Here is an 18,897-nt window from a genome sequence, read left to right as displayed (position 1 = left end):
ACACATCGTGCGCGTGTCCTTCCGAACCGTACATGTGATTCATTCTTTAACACCTACGTTTCGATTGCGATCACTGTTCTCATTATTTCTTCTTTCCTTTTTTTTTTTCTCGTTTCATATCATACAAGTTTATACGAATCGAGACATATAGAATCTTCTATCGCATAATTGAATTTCTTCTCAAATATGAAGAGTCTGCAAGCTTCTGTCGGTGGAATAAAAATTTTATCATATCATTATTCGATTATATTCGATCATATTCAGAAGACGGATTTTTCATCTTTCTTTTTATTTAATTCACAAAAGAAGCTTACAGACTCTACATAGAACAGCGATTCACTCCTCGAGCTACACAATATGTATATACAATAAAACGTTTGCAACTTGACGCTATACATTAATTATCTAGTCGGTATAAAATCGTGATTGTTCATGTAAACAGTTCGTTACTCCTCACCATACGATTCAGTCGTGATCGCAGTGAATTCATTAGAAACAGAAAAAAAAGAAATCACACCGCGTTTGTATTTTTATATATTCCATTCTTTTTTTGTTCTAGCTTTTATATGTAACAATCGCGCGAGATATCGTTTATTCTCGCTGCGAGGCTTCAAGTCGGTCGTCAATTAATCTAAAAAGGTTTTGATATGAGCAAATGGCAAACGCGTTAACCTTTCCAATTTCAATATCTGCATCATTTCACGGTTCTGTCGTTAAGGGATGTTGCGGACGAAAAGAAAACGGTCGTTTTAAATCAAATGTTCCCTTTGGACTGTTCCTTCTTCTTCTTTTCTTTCTTTCTCTCGTTTTCGTTCTTTCATTTTTTTTCTCTTTTTCTTCCCTTCTTTCCATCCTTTCTCCCTTTCTCTCTACTTAATGAAATTCCAACGACACCGTACGTTACCCGATAATAATTGATTGGGTAGTGTTCCGCCGATAACGTTCCGGCTAGATTGTCGGTCGAGATTACTGTTCTCGAAGGGATAAGAGAAAAAAAAAGAACTGGAAAGGTCGAGGATCGTTGCTCCTTCGTTTTGATTATACGTTCGTTTGAACTTTCTACAGTTTGTGTCTGTCAGTGTTTCACACAGTTCTCGATCACTGATGTGGTGGAGTTCCTCCTTAGGTCCGTCGGGTCAGATACGCTTTTCTCGGGCATAGGAATCTGTTTCGTGTTTCTGTTCGTTCTCTATTGTTCCGTTCATTTTTGTCTTTCTACCTTTGTTTCGTTCGTTTTTATATTACTTTAGTTTCTGGTTCGCAAACGAATCCCTACAGGATCGCTCGCTAGTGTAGATCGGTAAAAGCTTCGCAGATCGGTTTCCCCGAGGATTTCTGCTTCTAAAACAGAACACGAAAATGCTCGGGTAAGATTGCATTAGGTGACACATCAGATCGATTAGTCGGATCGACGCGATGCACGCGAAGCATTTTTGCTTTTGATAAGAAAAATTAACTCGAGCGGGAGTAACGACAGTTGCCCGATTGGGGACGCTTGAAAACGAATGGACTGCTCGTAAATAGATAGAAACTAAAGTTCACTGAACGTCGTAGGTGAAAAATGGAAAACGCGATAAAATCGTCGTCGAACCGAAGATTGAACTCTATCGAAGATAAGATTATTGAGAGTGTAATTGCGAAATTTACAAACGATTTATGATTCGCTTTATTTATATATTTTGTCAAAGAGAAGTAAAATAATTTCATCTATCAAAATCAAATAAAACAAGAATAATTTTAGATAAAGAAAAAGAAAGAATTGAAAATCCACTGTGAAGAGTATTAAAATCCTCAATTCTCATAAGAGTTAAATGTTAAGTTCTTCGTTAATTCTACAATTTTTAAAGTCCTTAAATTCAATTAATTTATAAGTTTCATTATTTATAACTGAGGTAGGCTGCAGCATTACAAAAATAGGAGATACAGAAACTTTCATTATTGGGTAAAATTAAATGATACTGTAAGAGGATTTCGTTGATATAACTTGAAAGATAAAGTATTACTCAAGAATTACTCTGATAAAGTATTAGTACACAACCTCGAGACACACTTCAATTAAGCTATACTTGAGATGTTACAGGCCATTTTTCCTCAATATCTACCTCAAAGTTCCCCTACAATTTTTCAGCACCCTTTGCAATCAGACCCTTCCAGCAAGTCATCCTAATTCCAAAGTAAATTGAAGAAAGTATCAAAATTCTTTTTGTGTACACTGTAGAGTATACAGAAACTTCTCATAACTGAAAGAAATTCGTTTCTCTACTCAAACTCATAGAAAACGTATAGCTTGTTCACTACTGACCCAATTTTTATTACGATAATTTTGTATCAATCTAGACAGATCTTTTTTTATCCAATAGCTTAAAAACTAAATAATTTAAAAATAAATCTTTAAATATGTTTGACATACTAAATATATCATTACGTGTTGATTTTTGAGAACCAGTTCATCATTGTAAATATTTGTTGAATCGTCGTAAAGTACTTTTTTTGTAATTTATACTAATTTTTAAGTTGAAATGAGTATAAAAGAACATATGATTTGGAAATGGTTAATTCGGGATATTGGAATCTTCGATTCACATTCGCGTCCACGTAAAACGATTAGCATCTTCAAACTCGAGCAAGTATCGCGGCTACTCTGTTGCGGTCTGAAGTAGCGCGGCTCCGAAGGCGAACAGCAATACCAGACGTTTGTTGGCTGACGGAATTGTTTGCTCTCGGGTACGCGAGGTCACTGGCGCAAAGCTGCATATCCGTATTTGTGGACGAGCCCTTCTCAAATACTTGCCTGTTTGCTTACCGCTTGAACGTACGCAAACGGCAGCTCAAATACATATTGTAGACACGCGAGCTTCGTACGAGCTTTCCGCTCGAGTTTCTCCTAGCCGCGCTTTAATTTCATTGCTAAACCCACTGGAATTTTCTTTTGTGAACGAAATTCGTCGATTGTAGCCCCGTGCTTCTCATAAACCGCGCGCTCGTCAATGAATTCCATTCTCAATTTTGTTTATGAGCTATTAGTAAGACATAAAAGATACTGTGTTGGTCGTTGTCATTCTATTTGTACACACACGACTTGTCAAAAGTATGTAAACAACCACTTATTTCTGACAGAACGTAACTCAATTACCAAATTATTGTTGAGAACGATTTTATTTTTTGTGATCGTTATAACAATGTATAATAGTATAATATTCTAACTTGAAATTTAGTTTTGAAAATAATATAAAAATAATATCTATAATAATAAAATGTCTATAATAATCTATAATATAAATAATAGTGTAAAATAATAAAACTGACATTCGTAAATGGAATTTTTAATGCAGTTCTCTTCCAATATCTATTTTATTTTTATTCGATTTGTTTTGTATATCAATTTTCTTCGCTTTATGCGGAACAAACATTTTTCCGAATATATCCGCGTTCGTGAATCAGCAATCAGCATTCAATGAAATTCATTTAGTGGATTACCATGGGAATTGACTATTAAAATATCACGGTGACTGGTCATTCTAGTCGAAATCTTCGCAACCTATTTAACACGTGAAATTGTATTTTTATTTCATAAAAATAAACTGCACTCTCGTGTTTCATAACAATATACTCTCTTCTCTCCCATTTCATTTCTACATCCACTCCTGAATTCCCATTTCCCCGAATCGAAACTATCACAATTCAAACATCGCTAGTACCAAACGGACAGTGAAGTCTCGTTTTGAAATAAATTCATGTCAATCGAACAACAACTAAAATCCGGTAGAATCGACTAAAGAAACGAAGTCAAGCAACGTATCGTAAAAACAAGTGGAAACTTGGAATACCAAATTAGTGTCGTAACTTTCGTTTACCAAAGTCTGTGAATAATTATTCTCCCAAGAACAAAGACGCTTTACGCCCCAATATCTTTTCACTTATCTCGCGTCCTATATTTCTTCGAACTAAAAGACGACTAAGGAAATGGAAGACGGACGAGGACGGAAAGAGCGAATTAACGCCATGATATCAATCAACCGTATCTCTAATTAGAACCCCAAACAATTATAATGGCGAATCGTTTCAAGAACAAAGACGCTTCGCGAGTCTATAACTGGTTTTTCCCTCTGATACGTCGTGATTCCATCGATCACAGCGAGAAGTCGATCAGACCCGAGTGGTTTTGTGGGTGCACCGTGACCATTAAAGAGGAACTCCACCATCGCGCGAACATCAACTGATGTATTCGCGCGGTATATCGGGGTAGATCGCATCGGGATCGAGGTGCGTGTTGGACGACGTTACTTCAGGCGCGATCACGCCCTCTTCGACGTGCTATCTGACCTCACTCACCCGTTCCTCAATGGCGACCTTCCGGCTTTTCCAGACGAACTCGCATACCGCGATCACGCAAGCGATGCCCATACCGCCCATCAGAACCACGAACACCCCGCCTACGTTTGCCAGCCCTAGTTCGTTTGCTGTTGAACTGCTCTTCGACATGTCGTCCTGTTGCAAAAAGAGAAACATTTATGAGGGAATAATCCGAATCACCTATTTGCCGAAACGGTTAACTTTGCTCAACAAAAAGTAGGGAAAATTGATGAATTTATGTATATAAGATAGACATCAATCAACTGTCTTGCTTCTAAAATGTATAGAATTTTAAACAGTGGAATTAACTATTTTGGCTTGTAAACAATTGATATAATGTATGAATGCGTAACATTTTTCATTTACGGATATATTTTTCATCAATTTTAAACTTCTATCATTTTCGTAAATTCAAGGGGTAACTATATGAAAATATTTGTTTCGTTTGAGGGAAACAATTCAGGTAGGAGAAAAGTTAAACATACGACATATATTTTTCATTGATTTCGTTTTAGTTTCGTCAGATTACATTCATGCGCAACATCAATTTTTCCAACCATTCTGTTTCGCGAATATAAATTTTCATACAAGTGCAATTGTGCAATTTATATGACTTTGATAAAAGTCCATTGAATCTGCGGTTTTCCATTTTGACTAAAAATTATCATTTTGCAACAAATTACACTCGTTATCTCGGAAACGATAATATTTATTATAAAACAGTTTAATATGAAATAAAAAGTAATTAGACGAGCGAGGAATTTTAAATTTCGCTTCAGTTTCATTCAGCTTCATTTCTTCAATCACAAAGAAATTATTCAATATACCAAAATACTCCTCTACTCTATAGTCTCCATCATATCAAATAATTTCAATTTTAAAATCAATGAAATTTCATCTTTTTTAAAAAAAAAAAAAGGAATAGACTTTACACAACAAATACCACATAAAACCGTGCTAGTTTCAGCCAACAAATTCCAGCGACGAATAGTCACGGGAATTCATCCAAGTGGAATAATACCGGCAGATAATAGCCGTATAATAGTTCTGGCAATGATTTCACGGATTTATGAAAATGTCTTCTCTCGGTACGGTCTGTCTATACCTTCTAGAGCTCTCGTATATTTCCTGGAAACATTATAGGAGGGGAACCAGAACGAAATACACTTTCGTGGGAGATCAGAATTTTCCAGCGTATAGTTATCGACTGCACTCTCGTCCTTGTGGAAAATAAGAGAAACTCGAATCGTGTTTGCATGCTCAATGCTCACCCTGCAAGATCCTCCGCCGCGTTTCTCTTTCCACCAGCGCGTCTTCAGCAAGTGCAGTTTCCCCTCTTCTTGTAGCTTTAGGATGGCTCCGCTGATGGCCGTTCTGTATGGTGAATCTGAAGTTCCAAGGTCGTTTTGAACAGCGCCTATTCTACCGGCCGGCATTTATCGCGCGCGTGAAACTTTTTTGGAAAGCGTAATCGGTGTTATTGTTTTCGTCGCGTCGTATCTACGCGAGACTCGTGAGATTTCATTGATTTCCATCCATCACATTGCATCCCTTGGTTTCAATAGAATATGGTACTCGAAGACCCGGGGATAAGAGAAACGGTGGAGTATTTTCGAATTTTCGGAGTATTTATCTGCAAATGTTTGCACCGCTCTGGCAGAAAGTTGCAAATATGGAGGAGGGACGCGCCAATGGGTCGCGGTGAATTTTCGTTTATTTTTGTTTCAACAAATGGAAGGCATTTGGTTTTTTCGAATAATAGAGGAATTTCAATTTTATTTCCTTTTTTGTGGAAATGCAGGCATTATTTGAACTGTTAAAAGCCATATTGATCAACTACATGCATTGAAAATAAAGAAGAATGATGTTATATCTCTCAACACCGTTTTATAAAAAATTTACCTTAGAATTTATTGTTATTTATCGTTATTTATGACACGTAATAAATAAAATTGACTCGGAAAGGTTGATAAAATTACGAAATTTAGAAGTGATGTTAATCAATCTTCCTTCGTAATGATATCTCTAAGAAAATGAACTTTTTTGTAAAAACTTTTACACGTGTAAATCAAAAGTATACTTAAGAAAATATGCTATTACACAATTCTCAAGAAAAGATGACTTATTTTCATAAGCTCATTCACTACAAAGAGACGATACAAATAATAGTAAGTTCCACAATAAATGTTCAAAAATAAAGTTCATAGTATTATCACTTTTCTCTACTTTCCAATTTATAGAGTTGATCTCAATGGTTCAATTATTGGTTAGGAAGATATTCTTAAACGATATGATTGCAAGCCAATCATACGTCTAAGACTTTATTATCATCTTTCACGACCCATTGACCAAACCCATTAGCGATAACAATTAATCAACTGTTTTTCGTATTAGGCCAAATATTCACCATAAATTGATCAGAACTCCTACAAACGATCGCTGACCGGCGTCCTTCTAATTCCTCCATAAATTCACGGAACCAACATGAAAAATTATCTTTCCGATTCGGCGCCGTTTATGGGATGAACCATAAATCAAGGATATACGCGTTGATCGACCGAAATAGCCCGCACCTCTATCTCTCATCGGGAATTATTCGACTGCGCTTTAATCGGCTAACACTTTATCCAATCGATGAGTTTATACATCTAATCGTGCATATAGGTCGACTTTCTCGGAAACTAAGGTAGGTTGCGGACCATAGGTTTCGTATTCTAAATTTTCTTTTTATCTTTCCATAGAAAATCATCTCATGGTCGCCTGTTCGCGTTATTCAGCTGGATCTTATATTGATCGCGATTATGATTAAATATCAACTTGTTTCACTTACTTGGCGGCATGGCGATGCCGTATCCTTTCGAATCCAAGAGGCCGCCAACTTGGGTAAGATCACAGTTTCTCTCGATTACGTATTCGATGGAGGTGGATTCCATTAGAAACGCGTAGCTCCCTTTCCCCTTGACCACCCGTTCTACACCCTCGACGTTGCTAGTTGTAAATACCGTCGGCTTTGCCGAATCCATAAAGGACCACATACGCTGGTACGTCGAGAAATTGGAATCCTAGATCACGCCAGGAATTTCATGGTCGAGCACGCGTGCCATTAAACGGTGGAACGTCGGTCGAAATTGGTTAATCTTCAAGGAGGCCTATTACACCCGCCGACGCCCGCCTGCGGTTTCACCGGAAATCATGCGAAACCCCTATCGCGACGATCGATATGTTATAACGCGTGCCATTTTCGTTTCTGTTGGTTTCAACATTTCTTCGTCTATTTTCTCGCTTAAAGATTAACCGTTTCACATGTGGGATTTACGCAGGGTGGTAGATATGAAATTAGAAAATGTGTTGAACAACCATAGTCGTTCGTAATATACAAAATGTAATTGTACTCGCTGGTAAAGGCGAAAAGACCAAACAGAAGAAAACATTCCTAATAAATACAGGTTGAAAATTAATATCAATATATTAATGTTAATATTAGGATATTTTCCCATCCATTTCGTGAATGCTGTTTAATTTTAAGGTATTCAATCCTTTTTTTTACCACTCTGTAGTTTACTTGAAATTCGTATAAAATGTGAAATGTGAACATTTATTTATTTACAAATAGAGATCATTTCTGCTGTATGATTTTTGAATAAAGAGTAATATTTAAAGAAAAAGAAATCGCTTATAATATAGCGTTCCCTTAATGCAGCAGATGAGTTAATAAAAAGTTAAGAAAATTTATAGAAATCGTGCTGCTTCCGTGTTTTTTTTTCCTCCTCTGGCGTAATCTGTTGCAATAAAGTTTCATAATACCGAAATTAAACGGGAATTAACGTTAAGTAATGGCTGCGATGTTTTCTCAAGCAACACGCGCTCTCCCTCGTGTTTCTTCTCGTTTCTCGCGAAGTTATGCTCCTCCAGTCTACTTATGAGCCATTCTCTGATACAATTTCAACATCGTAACACATGCTGTTTGATATATGCACGATTTATCGATGGACGCAAATGGTCTACACCATCGTTCAAAAGTATCCGAACTCTTATTTATTTCTGACAAAATGTATCTTAATGAAAAAATTAAGAACGAATTGAATTCCAATAATTCCATTTCTTAAATAATCATCGTAGCTATATGTATTAATAGAATATTGTGACACGATTATACCAACTATGACTCTTACAAATAGTTTTTAAAAATTTCTTAAATAAAATTACTTTCTACGAAATTCTGATTGATCAATTGTTTTCTTAATTTGTAGGAATTATCACATTCTACATAATAAATTTAGAAATTGTCTTAATATTTATGAACAAAAATGTATATAATAGATAGTAAAAAATATAGCTATATTTTTAATAAATACTTTAGTGACTCCACAAGAATCTATCTATTGCTAATTATTAATTTACCAAGAATATGTATACTTTGACAAAATTCATATATTACTACTACAAGTAGATCGACCAAAGTGCTCAGATACTCATGAACGGTAACGTACATAACTCAAGACGATTTTACGTTTGTATAGCGCTCACTCATAAGTTATTCATCTGATCTTACCCTGAAAAAGGCCGCAGTGCTGCCTCCTTTGAGAGCCCCGTATTTGATTTTCGTCTGCTTTGCAAGATCCTCGGCGCTCTCGATCGGCGAATCCATCCTCTCGACGGTAAGGAACGCGGCCAAGTTGGCAGTGTACGAAGAAATCATGATCAAAGTGAAGAACCACCACATGCCTGCCACTATGCGCGTTGACACGGCTCTGGGAAAAAGAATTCAAGCGGTGCAATCGGTATTTTCAACAGCGATAGTCGACTCAAAATGCGTATCTTTCGCATGAATTTAAAACAACCGCACTTCATATTTGTTCAAAGACCAAATTTCTATTCCTTCAAACATACTTCAAGCGCATATACATGTAACTTTGGAAAGAAGTATGTAACAAAGATTTTACTCTCTATTTCGTAAGTTTTGATATATCTTCGTGATATTCGAGAGACATTAGATATTCGATTTAAAAATATCTCAAAATTATCGAGACAAAGCTCAAAACACGCGAAATACCATGACCAATATTTACAGAAATCATCTAAATGCATAAAAAATAATAAATACAACAAGCTTCTACGTTGCAGCGTCTCATGCAGTTCGCGCAACCTTTTCTTCAACTCTACGCATAACAACAATTAATATGAATAAAAGAGAGACTACGATAACCGTTCGAGGATAGGGGCCGTATCGTAGGAAGTTTCGGATAACGAATGGTGATCCTTCATCTAACAGTGAAAGTGTTGAATGTTCGATGCGATGAAGTTGTTGCTGCTTCCCGAAACTACTCTATATTAACCGAATTACCTAAATCAAATCCTGATTCTTGATCTCACGGCTTTACACGCCTTGTAAACTTCACGAAAACTTATCAGACCCTTCAAGTATCGTTGTGCCGCGGTGTTCTCAGTTACTTCGTGGTATCAGTTTCTGGGCTAGAGGTGGACTCCAGAGAGCAGCAACAACTTCGACTAAACGAAACGGTCGCCGTAGTGGTCGTGTTCGTTGCCGTCTTTGTCGACGAGACAGAGCGCTAGTTCTAGCGATAGCAAAGCACGTCGGCAAGTTTTCGACACGAGAACGTGATCGGTTGCAGCAAGCCTACGATATAGCATATCCAGGATATCGTCACATAACATTGGGTTAGCACCTACGGCCCCGAATCTCGCTCTTCCCTATCCCAACTAAACTTCTATCATCTCATAATTAATACTATTACACTTAGTATTTCTGTAGACTAACATTGCTGCGTTCAATACTGTTTGAGGCTTCCGCATATAAGCCATATTCAAGAGGAAAATGTTCCCAACTCTCCACTAGCATTACATTTAGTTCCATCAGAGACCGAAGGACACACTGATACTGATACTTATTGTGAGTTCCTAAACATTGAAAACCTTCCCAATTTGGATACACTTGCAGTCGGAAGCAGTAATGTTATTTAGAATACAATGTTAAGCGTAACAGTGTTAATTATAAGAACGCAATACGTAAAAGCCTGAAGGCTCTTATTCTATTACTTTCTATGCCTAGGTGAACCGTGACCGCGACTAAATTAGTTAATTAAGCAGGTTAAACGCTCGACAGTTATTCTTTGTCTAATCTCTCGTATGTATTACTGTCTCTATCTTATGTTAGTTTGACATTAAGCAATTTCGCGACGAATTAAACGGAAATATCACGCTCGTATTATACACGAGCACGTAAGTACAGAGAGATATATATTATTATTAGGTTGTTTGACTGGCTGTGTTTTCTTCGTGTCACTTACTTCGGCGCTATATCAGAGCCTTGCTGCATGAGCGAGCCTATGGTGAACCAGAGCGAGTTCATCAGGGTGAACTCGTTCTCGAGGACCTCGGACTGTCCGTTGCACGGATGGGGATTCTCCCACTCGTAAGGGCTGAACCTGCAGACACGTGAAAGGAGAAGGGAGAGGATTAGACCTCAGAGTCGCAGCACGCGCGTGATACCACGGATCCTATCCATTTGAACACGTTGATAATCTTCGCGTTCGTAATTGTCGGATTACTTGAGACCCGAATTTAATATGAGAACTTAGATATAAGTAGTATCGTATAGAGATTTGATGAACAAGCACACAGAGAAACGTTCTTTTTTCATTCAATTTGAATTTTGTTCATATTTATGATATATGTACTCTGTACGTAAATAAATAGTTTTATGTAATCAATGCAATAAAACAAATATGAACAAGACATAAAGCAACGTAGTATTGATTTCTTCTATTTTGCTTGTTCAGTGTAGCATTCATTTATAATTTCTAACTTTTTTGACTGATTTATTATTACCTATACTAATTTTCCTAGCATTTATGGAGAAATCTTTGATATACAGTAGCGGACAAAAGTTTAAGACGAAATGGAAGAAATAAATAATTGATTTACTTTCCATAAAAAATATAAATACGGTGTTCTACTTTTGGTATTAACTAATTGTACATTTGTTTGTACACTTAGAAAAAAAATTTCATTTTGATATTTTGCTCAATAGCTAAGTTATAAAAAAGGAACGAAATCTGTATAATATTTCGTCGGTCAAAAGTTTAAGACTATACAAAAAATATTAATTTTTGGTTAAAAAATATACACAATTTTTGTTTAAATTCAATATTTTGTTCAATATCCGTTATTTCTTATCCCTTCGGTACATCTTCTTGGCATAGAATCTATTAATTTTTTATATTAATCTACCGTAATATTATTCCAGGCTGTTTCAATCGTAGAGTAAAGTTCATTTAAATTTTTCGGTTTATAACCTTGTACTGTCTTTTTTATGATGCTTCACAAATTCTCGATTGGGTTAATGTCTGGTGATTGCGACGGCCACGGCAGCACGGTGATATTTTCTTCTTGAAAAAACTGTTTCACAACCCGAGCCGTGTGCTTCGGATCATTATCATTTTGAAAAATAAAATCATCACTCATATTGTTGCGTGCAAAAGGTAACATTGTGTTCTTGAGTATGTCCTTGTATTGAAAACGGTCCATAATTCCATTGATACGACATATCGGACCAGGGCCGCTTCGAGAAAAACACGCCCACACCATAACGTTGCCACCACCATGTTTAAGAGTTTTTAAAACGCACTGTGTTTTCAAACTTTCGCCAATTCGACGTCTAACGTACCGTATCCCGTCAGAACAGACGCGATTGAATTTCGATTCGTCAGAAAACAATACCTTTTGCCAATCTTCACTTGTCCAATGCTTATGAGCTTTAGCAAATGCAAGTCGTCTTTTTCGATTCCTAGAACTCAGCAGTGGTTTCTTTTGGGGTTTTCGTCCTCTTAAGTTAAAGTCTTCTAATCTTCTCCTAACAGTTCTAGCACTAATTTGTGTATCGTTTTCATAGTTTATCTCCGCAGCAATATTATTTGCACTACGAAAACGATCCTTTTCGCTCAATCGATGAATCCGGCGATCCATTTTCGGTGTTGTTTTCCGTGGTCTTCCGTTTTTCGGTTGATCGCAATACATGCCTGTCTTTAAACATTTATACCAAGCTTGTTTACAAGCTGTTTCTGACCTGTTCACTATATTTGCTATTTCGGTGAAGGTTTTACTTTGCTTTCGCAGCCTTACGATTTGTTCCCTTTCGTTTTCAAGTAAATTCTTTGATTTACCCATAGTCTGTTCCTACCTAAATGAATTTTAAGCAATAAAAGGTACACTAAACAATGATTTTGACATTCCAGAATCAAAATGTTCAAAAACTGTACTCGTACTCACGTTTTACACAGATCGTCTTAAACTAATGTCCACTGTTTCCAAGTGCTAGGCGGTAACTAACTGTTGTAACTCCTACATTGTTTGTATTTTACAACTGACTGTCTGAGGTTACGAAGGTCAAACATACAGCTACGTTATTCCAAAGAGACAAACCGAATAGAAGAACAATATGCGTATAAGATGTTTGTAATCCGGTTTACAAATCATCGTCTTAAACTTTTGTCCGCTACTGTATCTATATGTATAATCAACGAACTGATGCGACGTAGATATTGTTTGAAATTTATACAAAATTATGTTTTCAAATTTTATTGGAAAATTTTCATAAAAAATTCCATAAATATTTAAGTTATCCAATATTTTATAAAATGTGTTGAACGTGTTGACCCAATTAGCGAATCGGTGGCAATCTTATTCGCTTGGACAGTTAATCTAACTCATCAAGCTACCCCAAAAGTCAACAAGGTGAGGGTGGTGGTCAAGCTGAAGGGGAAATACTATGTTCACTGATTGATGGCGCAACCATGTACCGAGCTGCGGGTTTAACCCTTAAACACATAGTGTTGCCATTTAGTAACATACCTGTACTTCCTAATATAGCATATGCATAATACTACGTTATGCGTATTTTATAAGCGCGAATAAATGTTTCCCAAGAAATGAACTGTCCTCTTTTTGGAGTATTTTTGATACTTTTAAAGTGGATTTTAAATATTAAATAAATGAAATATATAAATTTTGTAAAGTGAATTTCTATAGTTTCATGATACATACATCGGCATTTTCTTTAAAAAATTACATCTGAGAAAGTCATGCGTTTATTGTATTGTCCGTGCAAATATTAGTGTCTAATGTATCAGCTGTAATACAATAATAATTCATCAGCTGCATTAATATAGGATTTCGGAATCACAAATTATTATTTAGGCTTTAACTTTAAGCTTTGACAAAGGAAAAGATTGAATAATAGTTTTAAAAATTGTAGGAAGTAGTAACGTGTGTGTACTAGGAATCTCCGTTGTAAATTCAAGAAGCTGAATTTAGCTGTATACTGAATAATGACAAAGACTTAATCCGAGCAAACAGACATTCGTTGCGTCCAATCAATGCGCTTCCGGTACTTGTTCGGTACTCGTTAATCCACGTAAGACTTTATCTTTAACTTGAAACGATTTCTCTGTTTTTAGAATTACACAGGAACATTTCCTGTGCGGGAGCTCCTCGGCATTGCAGAGGATTTTAGAGATTTAGGTGGAAGCGTTAAGGAGACATTAAGGTCACCTTTATTTTGCATTTTTCTTCTTTTCTAGGTCCATTCTCTTGAGGGCATAGTTCTGTCTTTCCTCGTTAGTATTTGATTACTATCATTAAGGAACGGGATATATTATGATTTTTCAATGAAAGCAAAAAGTCCTACGAAATGTTCAGCAAGATTTTTTTTACGTTAAACTCATTCGTTTTTTTATTAAAACCACTTTACCAACTTGACTATTTATCTCATTATCTATGGTTACCATGCAATTATAATCAAGTTAATGCAGTATCTTTAACTGGTAGTATTAGTCTGAAATAATATTATCCGTAATTAATATTATGTTATCCAAGAATTAAAGAAGAATATTACGTTATTAACAGAATAATATTATTAAAGTATCGAATGAAATAGGAGTATATTCTCGTCGAGACAATCTTCAAGTATGTTCCCTTTTTTTGTACCTGGAAACGCAGCTACGACTCTGAGGATCGTTGTCCGCTCGTTAATCGATATTCGTTTAAAATCTGTAAGTACTAGTCACGTTAAGGAGAGACTGCTAGGTAATTCTAAATCCTATGACACAACTTATGCGGCAATTGATCCGCTCAGAAGCCATACTGCTCAACTACGTACATTAAAAAATAAAATAAGTTAATTATATACATATTGTAAATTAACTTAGTAGTTTTTCTATTAAGAGTAAATTAGTAGTTCTTCGAAAACTTGAATATTAATCCAGATTGTCAAAAATATTTACGAAATATGTAGAATCAATTTAACATCTAAGAAGTTCAATTATTAATCTGTCTTTCAATTTATAATCTATACAATCTTATCTGCGACGTAGTCTTCTGAAAACAAGAATATTGAATCTTTCGCTTGTCGAATATCTTTCATACGAATTTCCATACATACGACTAAACAATACAAAATTTCACAATCTCCTATATGAATCTTCCCGAAATAGTAATCTTCTCGATAACAATAAATTGATTCCTCTAACAATGGTTAAATCCCAACGATCTCTCCTTAGAATAATTTTCAGATATCGAACACGATTCTGATTTCTACGATCGAACTCCCGATCCCGATCGCAAGCGACCTTCGTCGAATCCGCGTAACCCGCAACAACCGATCCCAATTGGCCAGCTAAAAGCGGTTTCACGAAATCAGTCCGCTGAATAATTCATCCTCCTACAGCGAAGGCGAGCTCGAGTATTCTAAGGTTGTGCGTTCGTGGGACATGAACAAGTAAATCGTTACGAAAGTGGATCGTCGGTTACGTAGTCATCGCTCTCGATTTACATGCGTTCAGTCGACGACACGCCGCTCAAAGGCGGTGGAGAACAACGTGTTTTTAGGTCGAATACACAACGAAACCAGCTAGAGACGCAAAATAGAACGAATAAGAAAGAAGAGGGGAAAACGTAAACGACGGTTAAAAGAAGAAAAAAAGAAAAGAGAGGGAAGTAAAAAGAAAAGGATAAAAGATAAAAGGAAATGATCAAGCGACCGTGATGCCAATCTAACGGCTTACTTGGGCAGAATGTCACAGCCCTGCCGCATTAAGGATCCGATGGTGAACCACATGCAGTTGAGCAGCTTGAAGCGATTCTCCAGATGGTCCGGGTTTTTGTTGCACGGATGAGGATTGTACCACTCGTACGGGGTGAATCTAAACTGATCAACTCTAGACAACAGTCTGATCCTTTTCAGCGTGGATGCATCTGCCTTCCACCACGGATCGTTCGCCATTTACGTACGAAGATTAACCGCGTCGACAGAACAGAAAAAGAAGGCCGAACGGAATGCGAGTCAAGTCAGCGTGTACGTCTCTTCCTTTCCTTCGTTTGCGTTGATCTTATATGTATGTATGTATTTTACTTTTATTCGCGTAACCGGACTCACTCGTGCTCGACTTCGAAACCACGTCGACCGTGAAATTAGAGTTTCTATGTATCTTCGAGAAAGATACTCGCATGTCACCGAGAATTAAATGCTTATGCGTTATGTATGCAGATTATCAGCGAACGTATAGGAGAAATTCTATTTCTACGATCAATATCCTTGTGATAACGCAACATCTGTTTACAGACGTGAATACGTAGAGTTTATCGGGGCTAGGATCGCTAATAATTCTTGTAGCGTTCGGTCGATTTAGCACGTTCACTGTCCTGTACATCATTCGTGATTCACGCCGCTCGATTCGGGCGTGTCCTCTGCATCACGCGCGATACAGGGTATCTTTCATGTAGGTATATGCAGCGTGTTTTATGCATGGAAACAATCACTGGTGAATGACGTTTATTTAAGATGTGTGATGAATAGAACTGATAAAATAGAAAAAATATTGCTCGTTCGCTATAAATTCTGAAAAAAATATATTACAAATGAAATCAATCACAACCGACATACTTGGTGTAATTCTGTAAGCATTCTGTAAAATACTGCTGCTTACAAATGGATCTATATTCAATAGAAAGATTAATAATGTACTTCATTTATGAGTTCTAAGTCTTGGTCGAGGATCACTATCGAAATATTTTTATAACGATTCCTGATATTTCAATTGTTAAGAACTTAAGAGTTAGTTGGAACTTGGTGATCGATGTTCCAGGAAAATCCACTGTAATCCAGATCTTTTATCGAAGGAACCAATAAATGCAAAATAAAATAAAGCTTTATATTAAAATAATACATCCTGTGTAGTATGATTTAAAAAAATAACATAACAATAGATCTTATATTAATTTTTGTTTGATAGAAAAATAACAATCTACAGTACGAGCAATGGAAAGATGAACGATTTGATTGAAAGGCATATCATTGGAATATGTACGGAAAATACTTGATTAATATAAAACGTTTGGGCAGTGAGCGTGTTAATTTGTCTTATTTCTCTATTTGAAAATTAACGCGAGAGATTTGTCCTCAATACAACGAAAGTCTAACCGAACGATAAAGTATACTACGTTCAGAGATTCATTCCTATCGAGTATGTAGTTCGAATGCAAAATTTCACCGATGTCGGTACAATATTTTTATCGGAGCTTGGTAAGATGGATTTACTTGCCTAGCGAGTATGAAGAGCAGCACAGAGACGCCTAGATAAGCTGTCGCCATATAAATCCAAACGTCGAGGCTAAGCGGGCTGAGGAATGAGAACAGATTCGGTGGCTGCTTTATAGGCTTACGGTACAGTATGCTGATCCCTGTAAATTTTAGATCACATGTGTAAATCCATCGTAAAAGTTGAATACATAGCGTGAAAAATATTCGTATGTTGTTTATGATATAATGAAAAGATGTTATTAAGTAAAATTTAAAAATGGTATAAAAGATATTTAAAAAAATTATACAAAAATGCATTTTAAAAATGAAATGAATATCTATGAAATGTAGAACTTTTAAGGACTTGAAAATATGTTTAAAATTTTTCCGAAGAAATTTCTTCTATAGACGGTTAGTAAAGAAATTAATTAATCTCATTAAAATATCCATATTCCATTTTATAAATTTCTGATCCTTCTTCTAATCCAAAATTTTCCATAAAATTTCAACTGAAAGAAAATATACCATCGAATCTTTCTCCATCCTGTGATGGAGTTTTCAAATATCTCAAGAATCAATCAACTCCGTTACATGTAGAGTTTTACGATCGTTAAATCAATTCCACACGATGAGCAAGGTTCTTCTTGGAATCGTAGATCAAACTGATCACTCACCTAGATTCATGAACGGCATAGTGAAGTCGACCGCCTGTTCCCGGTCGTACGTGATGGTTAGATCCGCGATCGCTAGATCCGCCTTCTGATCCAACAGTTCTTTCATCATACCGTCCCACTCTTTCGTCTTCTTGTTGTAGGAGCCATACCGTCCATCCGGTACCAGGCGGAACGTATAATTGAAACCGAGAATCCTCGATATCTCGTAAATCAAGTCGACGCTGTAGCCCTCGAACTGTGCGTTCCCGGTCAGCTTTTCGCTCGAGTCCTTCCTCATGCAGTATGGCGCGCTCTGTGAGATTAGTAAGCTATTGCCAGTAATCGAATAAGAGATTCTTTAACAGTGTATATGTATGTTGCGTGTGTATTCTGAACTGCAAAGGTAGTATTTAAAATATTCTATCCATGTTTATATAAAATTTTCTTATTATCCATAACCATATCACATATGAAACATTTTTGACAATGTTTCGTCTGGAGAAGTGGTACATCTTGTATAATATCTGCATTTATATTAGAAAGCTTGTGGAGTGATTGTAAAATTTACATTATAAATGGGTAAAAGTAGAAGCATTTTGAATTTTCGGACAAACGAATTTATAATGATTTGAAAAACTATAAGCTTACAATTGTAATTACTTATGCGTCAAGCGTAGAACACATTTTTATTTCGGCTCTCATTGAAATGCATAAAACACTGCGTTCGATACTTTGCTTGCCATTGAATTATTATTTATTACTATTATTACTAGGATTCAGATACTAATACTCGCTATTATTCAGGAACTTGAACAGTTATTTTAGGATTGGACATTGTCATTGCTAACAGATATACAATTCAAATTCAAGAATTTATCGATTAAAATCAATATAACATGATTTGATGAAAAATCATAAAATGATTTTTGTAATTGATCAAAGTGATTTTAATTAACAAATTCTTTCACCTTGATCGTATATTGGTTAGCAAAGGCAACGTTCAATTTTACGATATGCTTATAAGGTATACCCGATAAAACATTCTAACAGCATTCCATGTCGAGTATCACGAAAATGTCAATAAAACACGAGGTAATAAAGCACAACGTGAACATGTTTGGATATTTACAAATACGGATATGAACAGCCTGTTGACTGAGCACAGCAACGAAACGCAATGCATATGTGAAACTATTGCACTTAACCTAACCATATTTCGACGAGTAATAAAAATTCTAGAGTCACACAAGCTTCTTTCGGGCTTCAACACTGCTTAATTCACAGAGCTGTGATTTG

At 36.1% G+C, this 18,897-nt stretch overlaps 2 protein-coding genes across 2 annotated transcripts in view; one reads left to right on the top strand and one right to left on the bottom strand.

Moving 5' to 3' along the window:
• LOC132910485 (glutamate receptor ionotropic, kainate 2) overlaps positions 1-18,897 on the bottom strand; it is a 204,770-nt gene that overhangs the window by 5,415 nt on the left and 180,458 nt on the right. Inside the window, exons 10-16 of the mRNA XM_060966221.1 lie at positions 17,623-17,914; positions 16,971-17,109; positions 15,435-15,572; positions 8,906-9,104; positions 7,184-7,415; positions 5,625-5,740; positions 4,333-4,488 (exon numbers count right to left, since the gene is read on the bottom strand). Coding sequence (XP_060822204.1) covers positions 4,333-4,488; positions 5,625-5,740; positions 7,184-7,415; positions 8,906-9,104; positions 15,435-15,572; positions 16,971-17,109; positions 17,623-17,914 — 1,272 coding nt within the window. The remainder of the gene's footprint in view (positions 1-4,332; positions 4,489-5,624; positions 5,741-7,183; positions 7,416-8,905; positions 9,105-15,434; positions 15,573-16,970; positions 17,110-17,622; positions 17,915-18,897) is intronic.
• The window catches only part of LOC132910483 (uncharacterized), a 177,541-nt gene that overhangs the window by 28,779 nt on the left and 129,865 nt on the right, over positions 1-18,897 (top strand). The gene's annotated exons all lie outside the window — the stretch shown is intronic.

This window comes from Bombus pascuorum, chromosome 9 (assembly GCF_905332965.1).
Source record: "Bombus pascuorum chromosome 9, iyBomPasc1.1, whole genome shotgun sequence".
Taxonomy (NCBI): Eukaryota; Metazoa; Arthropoda; class Insecta; order Hymenoptera; family Apidae; genus Bombus; species Bombus pascuorum.
This window is presented reverse-complemented; position numbering and strand designations above follow the sequence as displayed.